Source organism: Mobula birostris, chromosome 15 (assembly GCF_030028105.1).
Source record: "Mobula birostris isolate sMobBir1 chromosome 15, sMobBir1.hap1, whole genome shotgun sequence".
Classification (NCBI taxonomy): Eukaryota; Metazoa; Chordata; class Chondrichthyes; order Myliobatiformes; family Myliobatidae; genus Mobula; species Mobula birostris.
Genome location: NC_092384.1, coordinates 49,260,473 through 49,278,979, shown reverse-complemented (window position 1 = coordinate 49,278,979; position 18,507 = coordinate 49,260,473). Strand labels below are relative to the sequence as shown.

Genomic DNA, 18,507 nt, shown 5'->3' with positions numbered 1-18,507 from the left:
ATTTATTTCAGATTGAAGGCATTTGCTGTTCTGTATTGGGCTAGATTAATTACTTTGGTTTTTTTGAGGAAATTGGTGTGGAGATGAAAGGTTATATTTTGCAAATTAACCAAGTCGTGGGGAAAAACTCAATGCATAAAATCATGCGGACATGATCAAGAGGTTTGATTGCTGTTCAGACCAAACATCAGAACAGGGAAGAGATATGATCTAAATGACTTTGAATGTGGAATGATTGTTGATGTCAGGCAGGGTAGTTTGAGTATCCCAGAAACTTCTGATCCTGGGATTTTCATGCACAATAGTGTCTACAGTTTAGAGAACCGTCTGATAAAAAAAAAAAATCCACTGCGTCAATTCTATGGGTGGAAAATACCCTGTTAATGAGAGAGGTCATAGGAGAATGCTCATACTGGTTCAAGCTGACAGGCAGGTGACAGTAACTTAAATAACTATGCATTATAACAGTAGCATGCTGAAGAACATCTTTGAACAGATGTCGAACCTTGAAGTAGATGGGCTACAGCAACAGAAGACCACAAACGTACACTTGACCTGATAAAGTGGCCACAGAGTATATATGAAGTAAGTGAAGAGTTGAGACAAATTTAGGGAAGAGTAGATTGACCCTGAAATCTGGGAATGATAAACTCAGTATGTTGATTTTTAACTAGAAGCTTCTCTTTGTTAGTGAACATTGGCCCAAAAGTTCTACCAATGTGCTGTTTGTTTCAGTAACGTATGGGATCCATGACCTCCGTGGTTTCCACAGAACCAAACAACAGAGAAAGTGTTACTGTATTAAACTGATTCTAATTAAAAACGAGCAAGATGATGTTACCCAGATTAAGACCTGATTAATAGTAAGGTTTGTTATTGAAAATGTTTGCTGAATTGGTCCTCTCACAGTCTACATATCCTTTTCTCCCCTCTTGCTTTAGATCCAGTTAACTGCAATGAAGCATCTTGTTCTATAACAGATGGCGTTGTGGACGGATTAGAGTCCAGTGATCTTTCAGATAGGTAGGGCTTTATAAAAGTTAATGGTGTGTGTATAACTGATCAATATTTAATTGAAATATTTCAACCTAACAATGATATGTTGTAATTGACATTAGCATAATCAACTTTGTTAGTGCGCCAACATTGTCAAAAATTTTAGGTACATCTTGTGCATTTTCTAACATAAAGATTTAAATTTAAGACATATTGTAAAATTGAGTTTTCTAACAAATTCCGCCTAAAGTTCTGTTGGAAGTAGAGGTATTTATCATGGCTAAAGACGATATAGCAATATTACGTAGTGAAACCAGTTGTAAATTTTTTTTTATTTCAAGATATACTTTATTCAAAAATAAATATATACAATAAACCATCCAATAACTTTTCATTCCTTACATACGTTTCCATTATAGTCAGTCCATATCCATATTTATAGCCACCCACATGGCACTCCAGTAGTTCAGCTTACCATATCATTGTTGAGGGGTATACTCCCCGCCCACCGACCCCTCCCACTCCCACAGGTGGAGAAACCTATACTGTGGTCCTTCCCCACTGGGCCCTTGCGGTGGCTGCACCGAGTTTCAGTGCGTCCCTCAGCACGTACTCCTGCAGCCGAGAATGTGCCAGTCGGCCGCATTCTCCCACGGACATCTCCATGTGCTGGTAGATCATCAAGTTTCGGGCCGACCAAAGAGCTTCTTTCACCGAGTTGATGAACTGCCAGCAGCACCGGATGTTGGTCTCCGTGTCCGTCCCCGGGAACAGTCCGTAGATCAGAGAGTCCTCTGTTAGCAGCTGCTGGGGATAAAATGTGACACTAGCCCGTCCATCCTCCTCCACACCTAAATGGTTGCTTGACTGGAAGTTATATATGTACTTTTTTTTCTTTAATACCCTAATTTATTTGCTTCAGTTCTAAATAGGCTCTATCCTTTAAGATGTTATGATTTCTACAATAGGTTATTATAAATCTTTTATTTTCATTAGTTTTTCACTCTTGCATTATTTTACATAGTATTGTTCCCAATCTCTGATTTAAAGCTTCAGAATGTGGAATTTTAAAAGCTTAATTGTTCCTCAGCTTGTCCTTTTCCACATTGTTTATTGTAGCAGTTTCCCCTCTAATCTAAGTTTGGTAATTGGATTTTTCACGTTCTGTGATCCAACCAATAGAGTAAAGATTAGAAGCAAACAATTTCCAGTTCCAAGGTTACGATTCTTTTGAACTTGCTTTATTAATTATCTATTCAATAATCAGCTGAAATGTTGAGTACAATGTCTGAACACTAAATATTTAAGGAAAAAAGAATATTACTTTATATTTTTGTTCTATCAATTGTACTATTTCAACTATTTAAAAATTGTGTTTTTCAGGTATCTGTCAAGTGAGGATGATGGAGAAATAAAAGTTAAGAATGGTTCTTCAGATGAGTCTTTTCAACCATATTGGGAGAAGAAGTGAGTACTTGTGAATCACCAAAGAATCAGCCTTTTAACTGAATAAACTGTAACATGGGTTTGAACAAATGTTTATCTGCATATTGTTGAATTATACTTGAATCTGATAATTTAAGTCAAGAGTGTTTATAATTTATGCCTGAAATCATTTAATGATGCACCTGGCTTTGACATAGGCATTATTTTAATCATCTTATCTGGCTTATCTTAATAAAGTTGCATTTTTCACTGTCTCTTGACTATTTAGTTTTTCTTTGCAATTTATAGATTCAGTTCTGCTTGAATAATTGATGCAATATTTGACTAATTGTTTTACCCATGATTCCAAGTATTCAGAAATACGGCCCTTACTCTAGTGGTGCAGAAACTCATTTATATTTCAAATGACATCAGTTTTAATTATGTTTTTCAATGTTGCATTACTGATAGAATCACAATATTAACGACTTAACTGAAAAATCCTCAAATCAAAGGAAATTCAGGTTTCTAACAACACGCACACAAAATGCTGGTGGAACGCAGCAGGCCAGGCAGCATCTATAGGAAGAGGTACAGTTGACGTTTCGGGCCAGGACCCTTCGTCAACTGTACCTCTTCCTATAGTTGATGCCTGGCCTGCTGCGTTCCACCAGCACTTTGTGTGTGTGTTGCTTGAATTTCCAGCATCTACAGATTTCCTGGTGTTCAGGTTTCTAGGATTATTTTCCAATGATGGTAATTATGTTAGGAATTTATTAAAGCAATATTCAACTTTCTAACTGTGTTAGAGTTTATAGATGTCCTGATACCAAAAAATGTAAACATTTTACAAAAAATCTGATAAATCTGGTATTCTTTGGACCATACTTGAAGATATGACAGATTTGCCGTTGATGCTGACAAATGTGGCTAGAAATGTTGTGTTGAGTGATCAGTGTGTGACAGAAACTGAAATGGAGAGTGATGGCAGTTGTTTCGATTTCTCAATGTCCCTTGCAGTAATAGATTTACTATTAGCCTTCAACACAATTAAAATTATTGTCAATACAACTAACTGAACGCTTGTGAAATGAAAATTTAATTTGCTTCCTTCAAATTAAAATTGGAGGTGAAACATCATAGTTGGCACTTATCAACCAAAACTAAATGTTGTGACTTCTCATTTGCTGAAAAAGGCACATTACTGCCAGTTCAGTTACCTCTGTGTATATTGATTCTAATATCACTGAACAGACGGCGTTACAGTTGAAAATGCTTTTAATTATCGGTTTAGTTAAGTATGAAATTACTCTGCTAACAACATTTTATTGTCATTTTTGTAATCATTAATACTTACCTTCATAAGCAGAATATTCCAAACTAGAATAGTTTTTTTTTTAAAAAACCGCATGACAGATAATTAAGACTACTTTTTATTTTTGCAGTAAGTTACCAGTTAAGAAATGCAGCACTAAGGATGTGAAGAAACAACCTGGACAAAAACGTGGCCGGAAACCAAAATCAAACTCAGAAAGGTACTAATATTAAACATTCTGCTAGTATTCAGTTTTACTCCTAGACATTGGAACCCTCTAATATTCTAGATTCTGGATACCTAAAGCATATGTCTTATGTTAGCAGTGGGAAAATGCTTTAATACTTCAGTTATTCTGCATTTGAAATAAACAAGAGAGTTGAGATTATATTGTTTATTTATGGAATTGTTAACAACAGTATAATATGATAAAGATAATGCAAATTTCAAACGAGAAGATGTCAGGGGTAAGTTTTTTTACGCAGAGAGTGGTGAGTGTGTGGAATGGGCTGCCAGCAGTTGTGTTCGGTGTTGGAGGCGAATACGAATACGATAAGATCTTTTAAGAGACTCCTGGACGGATGCATGGAGCTTAGAAAAATAGAGGGCTTTGGGTAAGCCTAGGTGGTTCTAAGGTAAGGACATGTTTGGCACAGCTTTGTGGGCCGAAGGGCCTGTATTGTGCTGTAGGTTTTCTATGTTAATTCTAAAAGATGTATTGAAGTGTACATTTTTGAGATGCATGCTATAAAAATTTATTTTCTAATGATTACACTAGTTTTTTTTTAAATCTGGAACTTGCTTCCTATTTACTTGTGTTATTAACCCAAACAGCTATGTACATTTTTTAAAAAAAGGCTAATCGAAAGAAGCTTCAAATATCTGTTGAACTCCTGTTTCTGACAGGGGCAACTAATATAAAGGGAAAAGCAGCAGAAAAAATTATATTTAATTACATACATAATTAAATAGAACATGCCATTATAAGTATCTTAAAATATTTTGAACAATCTTAAAAGTCACCAAATCAACACTATGTCAGTGATTACTGAATTACAAGAAATCAGATACTAGACAGTATGGTAGCTCCATACATTTGTTGTGTGATTACATAGAATGTATTGGTATTTTTCAGGGAAGATTTTCCCACCATGTACCGATGTCAATATAAGGGTTGCTGTGCAGTTTACAGAGGAGTTGATGGACTTAAGGTAAAGTTAAGCTCAAGATTAAGTGGAAATTTAAAAATAGAATTAAGGCTTTTTAATGTCAGCTTGGCCTCTTGGGTCACTGGAATTTCATTCAACTGATTGTGATTTAAGGCCCATATCAGGCCTTGAGTATGTAATCTTGACTGAGTCTCCACACAATATTGAAACTGGTATTTGCTTATAAACACCTACTGAATGGGTCAATCCATTCCAATCACAGTAATGAAATTCTGATCGGCTTTTGAGCAATGGAAACAATGGATGAGATTTTAGGCCCTCACTTCTATATCTGCTGTCAGATTGTTAGGGCTATGGGATCGTATTAATGTGGATGAAGAGAAAGGATTCCATCTGGGCCCCCAAGCGAGTGAAAGGCATCTAGGGGGTGAGCCCAGGACGCCGGGATTCACTGCTGAACCCTCCAGAGATGTCGTGGGCCTATCAGCAAAACCCTGAGGAAAGAGGGCACCCACTTGATAACCCAGAAGATGCCACCACTCACTTGACCACCCCACAGAGTGGAGGCAGCATGTCTCAGGAGTGCAAATAAGGGATATTAACATCTAGTCCTACATAACATACCTTATTTGTGAGTAACCTCTAGTACTCCTCTCCTGCAGTTAGATGATATTTCTAAAGAACAGTTATGCAAACATTGTATAACAAGGGTACGGTAAATCTGTACCATAAACAGGGATACAAAATGCAAATAAAACCATCGTCTGTTTGGCATCTCTGCTTTTTATAGTTCCAGTGATAGCCACTAGCTACCAACTGCCTTGGATGGTGGGGAAAGTATGAAGCCAGTTAATTTCTCCATTGTGAGAATGCAGTAATCAAAAGCAATCCACGCATGTTTTGCCGAAGTGTAATATATGAGGCATTCAATTGGTGCTCAGGTTTTTCCCTTTTCTGATAAAAATTTTAATCGTCTGACAACTCAAGATTGGTAATGCCAGGCAGACAGATTTTTAGGGTTATAGGATGTTCCTATTAATACCCCAACTCACTTTACATTAAACTTTATTAAGATTTTGCAGTGGACCTGGTAGCATGGGAATAGGAGCCCTGGTGAGTGTCAATGGAATACTGGAATGAGGCTCTGGTGTGCTTAAGGGAAATGGAAACAAGACTCCAGTATGTTTAAAGAGGATCTCAGAAACCAGAACTTCAGGGAGTTTAAGGAGAGAACAGCAAATGGGGTTCCATTAAGTTTAAAGGCAGTTTAGGAAACAGCACGCCAGTGAGTTTCAAGGGATTGTGAGGAAAAGGTTCCCATTGAGTTTCAAGCAAGCATGAGAAACTGTCCCAGTGAGTTTAAAGGCTGCATGGGAAACATTACCTGGTGAGCCAGATGCTGAATCATTAGGGTTTCTGAATAACTGGATAGCGGATTACCAGAGTTCTGTTCCCTTTGACCTGATCATAAAAGGCTTATCAATTGAAGATGTTTCCTTCTCTTCATTGAAATGAATGAAACATTCATTGTAATCAACTAAAAGAAATTCCTCATTTTAACGAAGGTTTATTAAGTAAATGGTCACTAACCAGGGACAACTGTAAGTGTTCAATATATTTTTGAATTCATTATTTTCAATTAATCTTTTTTGTTTTAAATTAGAAAGTGAACTTGCATGCAAAATAGTGTATTAGTTTAACAGCAAAACAAAGATTTTTTTTCTCTTTTAGTGTAAAATTAAATTTTAGTAGGAATTGGAAGAAAATTCAAGATCAGGTAAGTACTTATAAAGCTACGTGGGGTAGAGTTATTTCAAATGGTAGATTAATCTGTCTTTCTCCCCATATTTTGTAGAATAAAAATGATGGCTCCACTCATTTTTATTGATTCAAACATTTTTACTGGGTCTCTCAAACTGTTACATTAATTGATGTGTTTACATTCTCCTTGTCAATGGTTGTAAAGCACAGGATGACTGTAGAAAATTTCCTAGCAAGAGTGAAGTTTGGGTTTTGACCAATGTTGAATTGGGCTGCATTATTTTTATATAAATTTTCACAATTCAAATTTTGAAAAAGGAAATGATGGAAAGCTTTCCTGCAACAAATTTCAAAATAAATTGTTTAGTTTTTGCTCAAAAGATATACAAAATAAGATTATTTTCTGAAATTTGTATGTAATATAGAAACAAATGCTGTATGCCTGTCTTTCCGTATTAACCACAAAATACGTGCTAATGACATATTCAAGATGTGGTTATTTGATATTCCATTTATTGATTGCAGTTTCTCAGGCACAACATCAGAATCAGGTTTATTTTCACTGACGTGAAATTTGTTGTTTTGCAGCAGCAGTACAGTGCAGGACCATAAAATTACTTTAAAAAAAAATCTAAAGGGAAACAAGGAAGGTTCATAGACAATTCATAAACATGATGGAAGAGGAGAAGAAGCTATTCCTAAAATATGAAAAGTTGTTTCACTACCAGAATACTCCTTGGTTAAATAGCAGCAAAAAGTGACTAAGTAGGTTACTATCCATCATGTTTCTAGATCCTTTTCACAAGTTTATTACAGAATTTAATATTTGTTAGTGAAAAGTACAATTAAGATTAAATGCTCTTTATTTCCTGTCTGGTACTTGCCTGTAATACCTCACCTTTTACAGGTGGAAAGAAAACATGACTTAATTATATGCAACTTTAATGAGGAGGTGTGATGAAGTAGATGAAGATCTGTGGTAGTCTATGGTGGTGCATCTAATAGGGAAACAAATCTAATTAAAAGTACAAGTTATAATAAGAAAAAATATTTGTTTTTAGAAACACATAAAAGAGCATCATGAAGAGGTGCGTGAACGACCTTGTCCCCATCCAGGATGTAACAAGGTGTTTCTGATTGATCGCTATCTGCAGCGCCATGTAAAGCTGATACATACAGGTAAGTGCTCTATCAATGCATTAAATAGGCATTTGAATTATGTCTTCTATCTCCATTAGCTATTGTGTCTTTTGTCTTCTGGTAGATTTTCTCGACTGCCTGAGTATCCATAATTTCTTTAGTGTAACTTATCTGTGGGCAGAAAATTAGGAAGAATGCCAGCTGAGCATGGTGTTAGCTCAGTGAAATAGCAATGCATTTAATTTCGATTTATACATTCATATATTGGAGATTGTAGAGTCAAAATTTTTCCTTCTCCCTCCCCTATTGTAACTGTGGAAAGAAAGAAATAGCTACTGGAAATGCTGCTAAAAAAGAAATAGGTGCTTATTTTGTGTTTAAAAATTCTTGGCTTATTTAGTATTTACCTCACATTAAGAGCAGTATGTTTTTACATCATCACAAACCTTGATTCTCAATAACTTCACTTACAGAAGGTATAAAATGAAGGGAAAAAGACAGCTCTTAATTTCATGTGGAAATACTAGCTTTCATCTCAAAGGACCGTGCCTTTACATTCTGTAGTAGTTTCAAATTTGCATTAAAATATTTCTCTTTTTCAACATTTCAGAAGAAAGAAACTACATTTGTGATGAATGTGGACAGACTTTCAAACAGAGGAAGCATCTGTCGGTTCACCAAATGCGCCACTCTGGAGCAAAACCATTACAGTAAGTACCAGGGAATCATTGTGAGATGAAACAGGCTGGACTAGGGGTTAAAATGTCAATGTTGCATGGTGATTCTTCAGCAATGAATATAATAAGATAATCCTCAATCCAATCTTAAGGTAACTGGAGTCAAGTATAGGGGGTATGTCAGAGGTAAACTCTTGGTACAATAACTGGTCAGTGCATAGAATGCCCTGCCAGGGTGAGTGGTAGAGACAAATATAATCTATTAGGGGCACTTAAGAAACTGTTATAGGCACATGGACTGTAGAAAAAAATGGGGGGCTACGTAGGAAGGTTGGGTTAGATTGATCTTAGATTAGGTTAAAAGGTCAGCACAATATTGTGGGCTGAAGGGCCTGTACTGTGCTGAAATGTTCTATGTTCTGAATTTCCTGGAATATGGAGGTAAACAGTTATAAAATGTACAGAAGAGAAACTTTGATATTTCAAGCAGTGGAGGAATATGGTACTCCCTAGTTTTCTCAGTGGTTCTATCAACAATTATTTTGTCCAATTGTTCATTCATTAGATGGCAGTGAAGAATAAAATTACTTGTACTCCTGGAAATTATTTCTAGGACCTCGTTCCAATACCTAGATAAGGTACAGGAGATACTCTGCTAGAAAATTGCAGACACACACCTCAATCACAATATTTTTGATTTCTGAAAGCAATTTAAGCCAAAAATATTTTTTTCCTCTACTGCTGTAAGTATCACAAAGGAGGAAATGGAAGAATTGCTAACTTATTCCTTTCTGCTTCAAAATTATTTAAGGCAGAGATACTTACTGGGCAGAATAGTTCAGTATCAGTTATCATAAAATATTATATATTTTCTTCCTGTTCACTGTCTACACCTCGGACTTCAGGTACAACTCAGAGTCCTGGCACCTGCATAAGTTTTTGGATGATTCAGCAGCTGTGGGCTGTATCAGCTGGGGCCAAGAGGCTGAGTACAGAAGAGTGGTGGTCAACTTTGTTGGATGGTGTGGACTGAATCACCTGCAGCTCAACATCACTAGGACAAAAGAGTTGGTGGACTTCAGGAAGGTGAAAACACTATTCATTCCCATCTCCATCAAAGAAAGGAGGTAGAAGTCATCCAGGACTACAAATACCAATAAACTGGACTGGACTGGACTAGATATATAGAGGCTCTGTACAAGGAGGGACAGAGCCGACTGTACTTCCTAAGGAGGCTCTGGTCACTCATAGTTTGCAGGACTATGCGATGTTCTAAGTCTCAGTGGTGGCCAGCATTCTATACTACACTGTAGTCTGCTGGGGCAGCAGGGTGAGAGCAGCCAACACCAAGAAGATCGATAAGCTTGTCAGGAAGGCTTGGTTCAGTTCTGGGGGTGGAACTGGAATCCTTGGTGGTTGTGTCTGAGGGGAGGATGCAGAAAAAGCTACCAAGCATTATGGACAATCCCTCTCACCCTTCATGACATACTGGACAAGCAGAGGAGCACTTCTAGTGACAGACTGATTCCACCGAAGTGCAAAACTGAATGCCACAAGAGATCCTTTCTCCCTGTGGTTATAAGACTGTACAACACCTTCTCCTTTAGTATATAAGTTTATAGTTTCATTGCACATCTTTATTTTGCACATTTTTTAATGGGCATTTTGTACTTTAAAGTATATATTTCTGACTAAGCAACCTTGCAACATAATCTCTGGGATGAATAAAGTTTTATCTCAGCTTATCTTATAGTGCCAGCGACCCAGGTTCAATTCTGCCATTGTCTGTAAGGAACTTGCACCTTCTCCCTGTGACCTTGTAGGTTTCCTCCAGGTGGTCTAGTTTCCTGCCATGTTCCAAAGATGTACAGATTAGTAGGTTAATTAGTCACGTGGATGTAATTGGGTGACACTGGCTAGTAGGGCCTGTTACTGTAAATAATAAAATATATTTATTTTCAAGGACAGGAGCGTACAATTGAATGTGACTCCCAGTGGTGCCAGAAAAGAGATGGTAGCTGAAGAAGGTTTCTGATGTAGACAGGCTAGAATTTAAAGACAGTGACTCGGAGTTGAAAATAGGAAAGAGACTATACTGGATGTGTGGAAGTGAAGTTCTGAGCAGAGGAGAGCTTTGGTGAGTTGATGAGGTGGGTAATGCTCAATGGAAAGTAAATAGCTCAGTCATCCAAAAAAAACTATCATCTTACCAAAAAACGATGCAGATCAAAAGCAGGAACACAAGGTGATTAAAATTGTATCCCCCAATCTTGTATGTCCATTACTTAATTCACAAATTGAACACACATGTAGCTAAGTCTGAATTGTCAGTTAGCTATAGTGAAAAGCAAGGAAGAGCCTCAATGAGCATTAGAATAGTTGAAGCTTAAGGTGTTCAGTTATGGATTAGAGATTCTACAGAAGACTAATCAAGAATTAGCAGTGTTTTATAACTTGTTCAGGCAACAAAGCCTTTAGTTATGACAATTTGAGGGCCTGTTTTGATAAAATAGACTCAACTTTGCTTTCTTTGAATGATACCAATTTATTTGACTAGTATGAGCTTTTATATTATCAAGACATTAGAGCTAGAACATAAATACCAATGACCTTTGCTTAAATTAAGAGTAGTTCTTTTTCTTCCATTAAGAATCAGAATGGTACCTCTGTTCAGCAGCGACATGGAACAAAGGAATTGTGTATTTCCTCAACTGTATTTAAGAAAATGTACATTAAAAATGTGAGGAATCAACTCTATACAAGACCTTTGCTATAAAAACCATCACAAAACAGATTACTTTATTATTTAGCTCATTATTATTTGTTAAGCATGCAGTGTGTAAATTAATTGCTTTATTATCTATGCAGCTGTGGCTGGCAGCACTTCCAAAAGCAATTCCTCAGTTTGTTGACCATGCCAGAATCAGAATCACAATCACATCAATATCACTGGCAGATATCATGTCATGTTTTGCAGCAGCAGTACCGTGTCATATATAGAAAACTAAATTATAATACATATATATACTGTGGATTCCAGTTAACTGGTATACATCAGGATCAGTCCATTTTGGCCCAATTAAATGGCTGCCACAATTAGCCAAAGTTTCATGGAAATAGATAAAAATGTATTAAAAAAAACTACCATTTAATTAAGTAACAAATTGTGTTACTTAATGAAATGAAATACAGAACAAATTAAAACACTACTACTACTACAGTGCTATGAAACTGGATTAGTTCCTAATTGTTATTGGTGGAGAGATTCATCCAGTGTGCCTGTGCATTGCTGTATTCTTTTGATTAACTGTAAATGAACAAAATCAGTTCAGACTACTAGTGTAGAAATGCACTGCCTTCATTCAATGATGTCGACAGTTGCATCCCCCAAATCTTCATTGTAACATTCAGGATGATTATCAATATCTTCAAATTCTTTGTAGTTCCTAACTTGTTGAAGTAGTGAAGTGATTTTATTTCAACTCCTAGCTGTTTCTGGTATCTCCAAGCCAGAATGCTTAAAACCACAGTGAGCAAAACAGTTCTGAATTGACCTATTGCTTATTTCTCACCAACTACCAGTAATAAAAATTACTGTTTTTTGAACTAGCATATGTAACTGATGCTGTTTAAAAACTGATCACTCTAAACAGGTGTAGTGTCCGATGGCCACACAAGTCCACACATCTGACAATATTAGAAATTATTCGGCAACTGTCTCCTGCCCCAGTTAAGCGGCATAGTGTCCCAAATAAACAAAGGGGATCGTGGCCTTTTCTGCTTTTTTCAGGTACTGCATTTTAAAAATGTCCTTTTGTTGTGGAGGCTAATGCTAATGATGGATCTGGCTGAATTTGCACAAGATTGGAAAGAGCTGCAGAAAGTTGCTGTGGCTCCTCCATACTAGTCGGTGATACAACCAGTTAGAATGCTCTTCATGGTACATCTGTAAAAATTTGCTAGAGTATTTGTTGATGTACCAAATCTCCTCAAACTCCGAATGAAATAATAACCTCTGTCGTGCCTTCATCATAATTGCATTAATATGTTGGGCCCAGGATAGATCTTCAGAGATGTTGACACCCAGGAACTTGAAACTGCTCATCCTCTCCACTGCTGATTCCTTGATGAGGACTGGTGTGTGTTCCCTTGGCTTCCTCTTCCTGAAACCCATAATCGACACCTTGGTCTTACTGATGTTGAGCACAAGGTTGTTGTTGTGGTGACACCACTCAACCAGCTGATCTATCTCACTCCTGTATGCCTCCTTGTCACCATCTGAAATTTTGCCAAAAATAGTTGTGTTATTAGCAAACATATAGTTGGCATTTGAACTGTCTAGCCTCACAATCACAGGTATAGAGAGAGTTGAGCACGGGAGGTGCATCGGTGTTGATTGCCAGCAAGGAGAAGATGGTATTTCCGATCCACACTGACCGGGGTTCCCAATGAGTGAGTAGTGTATAAATTAATTACTTTGACCATGCCAGATTATGAATCAGGGACAACAGATTGTAGATTTTGATTCTGTACTTCTAGCTTAAGTAAGGCAAGGAACATAATAGAGAGTTTCCTGTGGAATTTGATAAAGTGTGAATAGCCAGATTAGTATTTGGGAGCCGAATTTAACTTGTTTTTTTGCTTTGTGTCTGCAGGTGTGAAGTCTGTGGTTTCCAATGCAGGCAGAGAGCATCCCTGAAATACCATATGACCAAGCACAAGGCAGAAGCTGAACTTGATTTTGCTTGTGACCAGTGTGGGAAGCGGTTTGAGAAGGCCCACAATTTGAATGTTCATATGTCTATGGTTCATCCCTTGACTCAGAACACAGATAAAAACAAACCAGTTGAAACTGAATCAAGTCAGCTAAGTATAGAAACATTCATTGAACAGGAACCCAGTTAACAAATATTCATCAGCTTAATGGTGAGTCAGAAGAAACTTCTTCAAAATTTGCACCTGTCTCGGTATCAGGAAGATCTTCACCAGAAGAGGATCAAGATGAATAAATGCAATATTGTGCTGGTTTGGTAAAGTTTATTTACAAAAGATTTCTCTGTTACATTGCTTTTTAAAATAGCTTATTTCTACTGTTTGGAAAAGTGCCAAATATGTTTAACAAGCTAGCAGCTTAACTTATAAAATCTAGAAATATATACTGTATGTTGATATCTAGTCTTGTGTAACTAGTACAAGTTGTTATACTTATTGAATGGGGTACATCATTGGTACTTCTATTCAGGTTACATATACTCAGTGGCCACTTTATTAGGTACACCTGTATACCTTGCTTGTTAATACAAATATCTAATCAGCCAATCATGTGGCAGCAACTCAATGCATAATGGTTTGTGGACCTGGTCAAGAGGTTCAGTTATTGTTCAAACCAAACATCAAAATGGGGAAGAAATGTTGATCTGAGTGCCTTTGACCATAGAATGATTGTTAGATACTCAAGCCACTGCACTAGCACTTAGAAACTGCTGACTACCTGGAATTTTTCCAATGGCCTCTATCTAGAGTTTACAGTGAATGGTGTGAAAAACAAAATCCAGTGAGCAGCAGTTGTGTGGGTGAAAACACCTTGTTAATGAGAGAGGTCAGAGGGGACTGGCCACACTGGTCCAAGCTGACAGGATGGCGACAATAACTCAAATCATCACGCAGTACAACAGAAGATCATCTCTGGACACACAACATGTTGACCCTTGAAGTGGATGGGTACAGCAGCAGCAGACTACACCGGGTTCCACTCCTGTACCAAATAAAGTGGCTGCAGAGTATAGATTTTAGAGTGATACAGCTTTGATCAGAGTTCACGGAGGTTCTCATGCCCTTTTATGAATGCAATTTAAGTTTGAATAAAGATTATTTTCTTAGGCCATTGAGTATTAGGTTTGTGAAAATGTTTTGTAAAGCTCTTAGATGACCCAACAATAGCAAATAGATTTAAAAAGAAGAAGATGATTAAAAAGAATTGGATTATTAATCAATATGAATTCATGAATTCAAAACTGATAACCAATGTAGGAGTAAGTGCTCACTGATACTGATTCATCTTCAGGGTTTCCACAGTTACATTTTAGAAAAGTTTGAATTTTTGCTTTTGCCTCCCACATGTTCATCCAACCTAAAATATTCTAAGCAAGTGCAGAAAGTTTTGCCTTGCTCATGTGAATTACTCTCAGCACCTGTCACTTAATATATACTTTTGAATTATTTTTTTAAACAAAATTAACTTTTTATTAGTTTTCATTTGACATCTGCAGGAAAGTTCCTAATTAGTGTAATTTTTATTTTAAAATATTACATTAGAAACTCCAGAATGGTTGTGTATTTCTAACTAATTTAAAAGTTGCATTTATATTTATTTTCTAATATGGAACAATACTGTTAAGGTAATAATGGTTATGAATTACTTTCTAATATTGACAACCAAGTAACAAAATAAATTCTATAAAATTATTTATTAAAAAAAAGTAAATTAGTTTAATATGCAGTAACCTGTTCATGGTACTTATAGCACTGTCTTTTTAGCTTGAAAATTACTAATAAAGCAGAAAATTACCCAAGTCTCAAATCCATGACCATTTTACAGAACTGAAAAATAAGCAATTAGTACAGTTGTAAGGTAAATCATATTTAATTTATATCTGAAACACATCTTTAACCTCATCAAATAAATGAATAATTTGTATTGTCTGCCTGTCCATCCAATTGTTATGATGCCAACTATATACAATACATGAAAATGACTGCTTTTACTGTAACTTTAAAACCAATATTTGTAAAGTATACAAAAGTTGTATAAAAAGTACCATCCAGCCCAGCAATGTAATATTCTAATCATCAGTATAAAACAGTTGATTGCATTGCTTCCACCTTGAAAGAAGTATCTAGTAGAGTGACACTAAATACCTTCTATGCTATGTTTCAAATTCAAAATATCGGGAAACAAGCTATATAAAGTCAAACAAAGCACAAAAGTGAATTTCATAAGACAATTTATCATCAATTACTCTACCTCAGATAAAGGAAGAATCTCATTAGTAGTATCTTTCAAAAAAAAATTGCTATACAATCAAATAACCACAGGAGGTCAGCTATCATTCTTGGCAAAGGAAAACTTTTAATGTTTCAGGTCACTGGCCTTTCATCACAACTAGGGAAATATTATACACCTGAATCATTAACTTCTTTTTCTGTCTCACTATAGATGCTGCCTGGTCTGCTGAACAGGTTCCTGTTTTTGTTTCAGATTACCAGTGCCTAGATAATTTTACTTTTGGTTTCTTGTATGGTAGGCTAGTTGGTGAAATCTGGTTTAGTTTGATTACTATCTTTACAAGTATGAATGGTTGGACCCTCGTATGTCTCAATACATTTTTCAGACACTTTCAAGGAAATTACAGTATTTAATAAAGCAGTCAAGTGCTTAAATAAATGGTTAATGTTGTTGTATATATTATTTTGGTATGTTCAAAGTAAAACCAAAGTTAGTTAATAAAATTTATTACAGGAGATTCTACAATTTTGTATACCTCATTAATTGAAAAGTTGTGTAGAATGGCAAACAGATGCTATTTTACTATTCAGTATACACTATATTGGCAATTAATGCAAATGAAATTGTCCATAACTTATTTCAGAGGCCTTTTGTTTTTGTTCATTGTTTCACTATTGACTGGAAAGCCACAATGTTGACAGTATATCTCTTCTCTGTCGTTTACTCACTTTCTGCTCCAAGTAAATCAATCATTCTAAAAGAATTGGTTCAGAATAGACTCCATCACCAAAGCAAAGCTGCAGCTGGTGGTCAAGCGAAGCTTTCAGCTCTGGGTCAATGAACTTGCAAGCAACCTGCAGCTAAAGAAATAGAACATTTTTCATTTTAAAACATTTAGTAAAATGCATATGCATTTGAAGTACTAGCATGTAAAAATGAGTGAAACAGTATCTTAACCCTTGTTGGTAATGTGATAGCAACCTGAATTTTGATTTCATTACATTTTTAATCTATAGAAAGCATTTCAGAAATATTGGATAGTGACAGCTTCATAGCATAAGCAGCAATAATTAACAGATTCAAGGCCATCTAACTGCTCTTCCTGATCAGCAGCAGAGGATCTCCTGAGCTAAACCAGTGACTGATTTAATTGTGGTCTAAGGGAGGCTTATCATGGTAATGTGCCTTTGCACTCTGAAGCTGAGGGCAGGAGATCAATAGGAGCAAAACCCTTCAAGTGCTGAAGAAGTCTGTGACCTCAAACACTTAATTGTTTTTCTTCTCACAATATTTCTTCATTTAATTAATGCTTCCAGTGTTGTTTTCGTTATAGGACTTTGGATTAAGGAAAAATAAACAGGCAGGAACATTTCATCTCTTTGTGTGAGCTGGTAGTCATATACTGAAGGGTTGCAAGTATTTTGAGTTTACAGTGGTAATATCCCATCATTATAACAGCATTTTTTTTAGTTCTGCGATTTTGTATGAGCAAATCAAGAACACAAACAACTGGACTGGAATCTGAGACAAATACTTAGCTAGTTTAAGATGGCTTGTCATTGAATCATTTCCTGCAGGCCTCTTAATAAACTTAGTTGAATGTAAGGTGAGAACTTGTATATGAACTGTTTATCATTCTAACATTAATCTTTGAACATTAGAAAGAAAACGTTTTGAGTTTTTTTTCTATTAGGGCCTGTGTAAATGTCATTGCTGCCTTTTACCTATTGTCAATCCTACTCTCAGAATCAGGTGATCCTTATTGATTATGTTTAGAAGTAATACCAATGCACCCTTTTCAATTACTGTATTTTACTTTATTTTTCTTAAAATACAATTATGTTTTTTAAAGTATGAAAGTATTTTTTGAACCCTATGCTATAAAATCATAATGAATTTTGTTAGAATATCTTACTTTATTGCGCTGTGAAAGAATTTGACTGGAACATCTTGGAATTATTCGAAGGAGGAACTGACGTCCGATTGTTATCAATTCCAAAGGATCTGACTGAAAAAGCAAGCAAAGATTATTATTGATAAAATCCAAAACCCAATAGTTTACTCAGGTTGATTTTTCTCATGTTTTCTTCTCTGAATAGCAACACTTTGTTACCATCTGAAATAAAATAACTCCGTTAATCAATAATACATTCTGAATTTCCTGTTACCAAACAAGGAACTCTACTATTGTTCAGAGTTAGACTCTTGATTGAACAGAGGCAAGATAATTCACAGCAGAATCACATTTATGACTGTTCTGAATTATCGTAGGCAGTTAATAAGGGTCTTCTAAGTGGTTGTAAGTGGTACCTCAGAACAAATTGGCAAACTAATTTGGAGAATAATCCAAAAACTAGACATTGTTCTTAAAATGGGTTTAAGATTAAGGCTGGCAGAGGTTGAACAAGAAACTCCCAAAGAAAAGCTAAAATGCAACAAAGTAACCAAACCTGGAACTTGGTCTACGTTAAAGCCATTCAAAATAAGATGAGACTTATCAAGCACAAAGTGTGTATTCTAATTGAAACTGATAGAATATTCATGACTTGAATCTGCTGCTACTGAATTCAAGTAACAATGAATGGGCAGATTGCTGCAGACACCATTAGCTAGTGCTGGTTTCAAATGAAACAAGTAATATTAAAATAATGTCACCCAGTATTATTATAACAAAGGTAAGAGTAAATCAAATACAATGATTTTGAAAAATTATTGATAGTAATGAACTGTGTTTTAAAAAAAAAAGATTTTTCCTAATTTCAGCAAGAGAGAGATTGAACTGTAAACTTTGTGGGCTCAAACTGGAAAGTAGCTATTTGGGAGAAAGATATTTCCTATCTATATACTAGTAAAACTCTCATGCTCTGTCTGTCTGTGACCTCCAATTAGCAAAAACGGTGCATTACAGCGGCACTTTTTTTTGGCAAAATTGAATCAATATGTGCTAATTTACAGGATGCAGGTAAAGTTCAGGGATATATATTCATATAAAATTACTCATTCACCAAAATAAACAGG

General features: G+C 35.9%; 2 protein-coding genes across 3 annotated transcripts in view; one reads left to right on the top strand and one right to left on the bottom strand.

Moving 5' to 3' along the window:
- znf276 (zinc finger protein 276) overlaps positions 1 to 17,619 on the top strand; it is a 55,997-nt gene extending 38,378 nt beyond the window's left edge. For both annotated transcript variants that reach the window (XM_072279743.1, XM_072279744.1), the window contains exons 5-11: positions 942 to 1,023; positions 2,380 to 2,463; positions 3,867 to 3,956; positions 4,872 to 4,947; positions 7,728 to 7,845; positions 8,417 to 8,516; positions 13,139 to 17,619. In XM_072279743.1, the coding sequence (XP_072135844.1) occupies positions 942 to 1,023; positions 2,380 to 2,463; positions 3,867 to 3,956; positions 4,872 to 4,947; positions 7,728 to 7,845; positions 8,417 to 8,516; positions 13,139 to 13,388 (800 nt within the window). In that variant the 3' untranslated portion in view covers positions 13,389 to 17,619. The remainder of the gene's footprint in view (positions 1 to 941; positions 1,024 to 2,379; positions 2,464 to 3,866; positions 3,957 to 4,871; positions 4,948 to 7,727; positions 7,846 to 8,416; positions 8,517 to 13,138) is intronic.
- The window catches only part of LOC140210614 (Fanconi anemia group A protein-like), a 119,763-nt gene continuing 112,507 nt past the window's right edge, over positions 11,252 to 18,507 (bottom strand). Inside the window, exons 43-45 of the mRNA XM_072279742.1 lie at positions 17,405 to 17,497; positions 16,218 to 16,349; positions 11,252 to 12,761 (exon numbers count right to left, since the gene is read on the bottom strand). Of these exons, the coding sequence (XP_072135843.1) occupies positions 16,239 to 16,349; positions 17,405 to 17,497 (204 nt within the window). The 3' untranslated portion in view covers positions 11,252 to 12,761; positions 16,218 to 16,238. The remainder of the gene's footprint in view (positions 12,762 to 16,217; positions 16,350 to 17,404; positions 17,498 to 18,507) is intronic.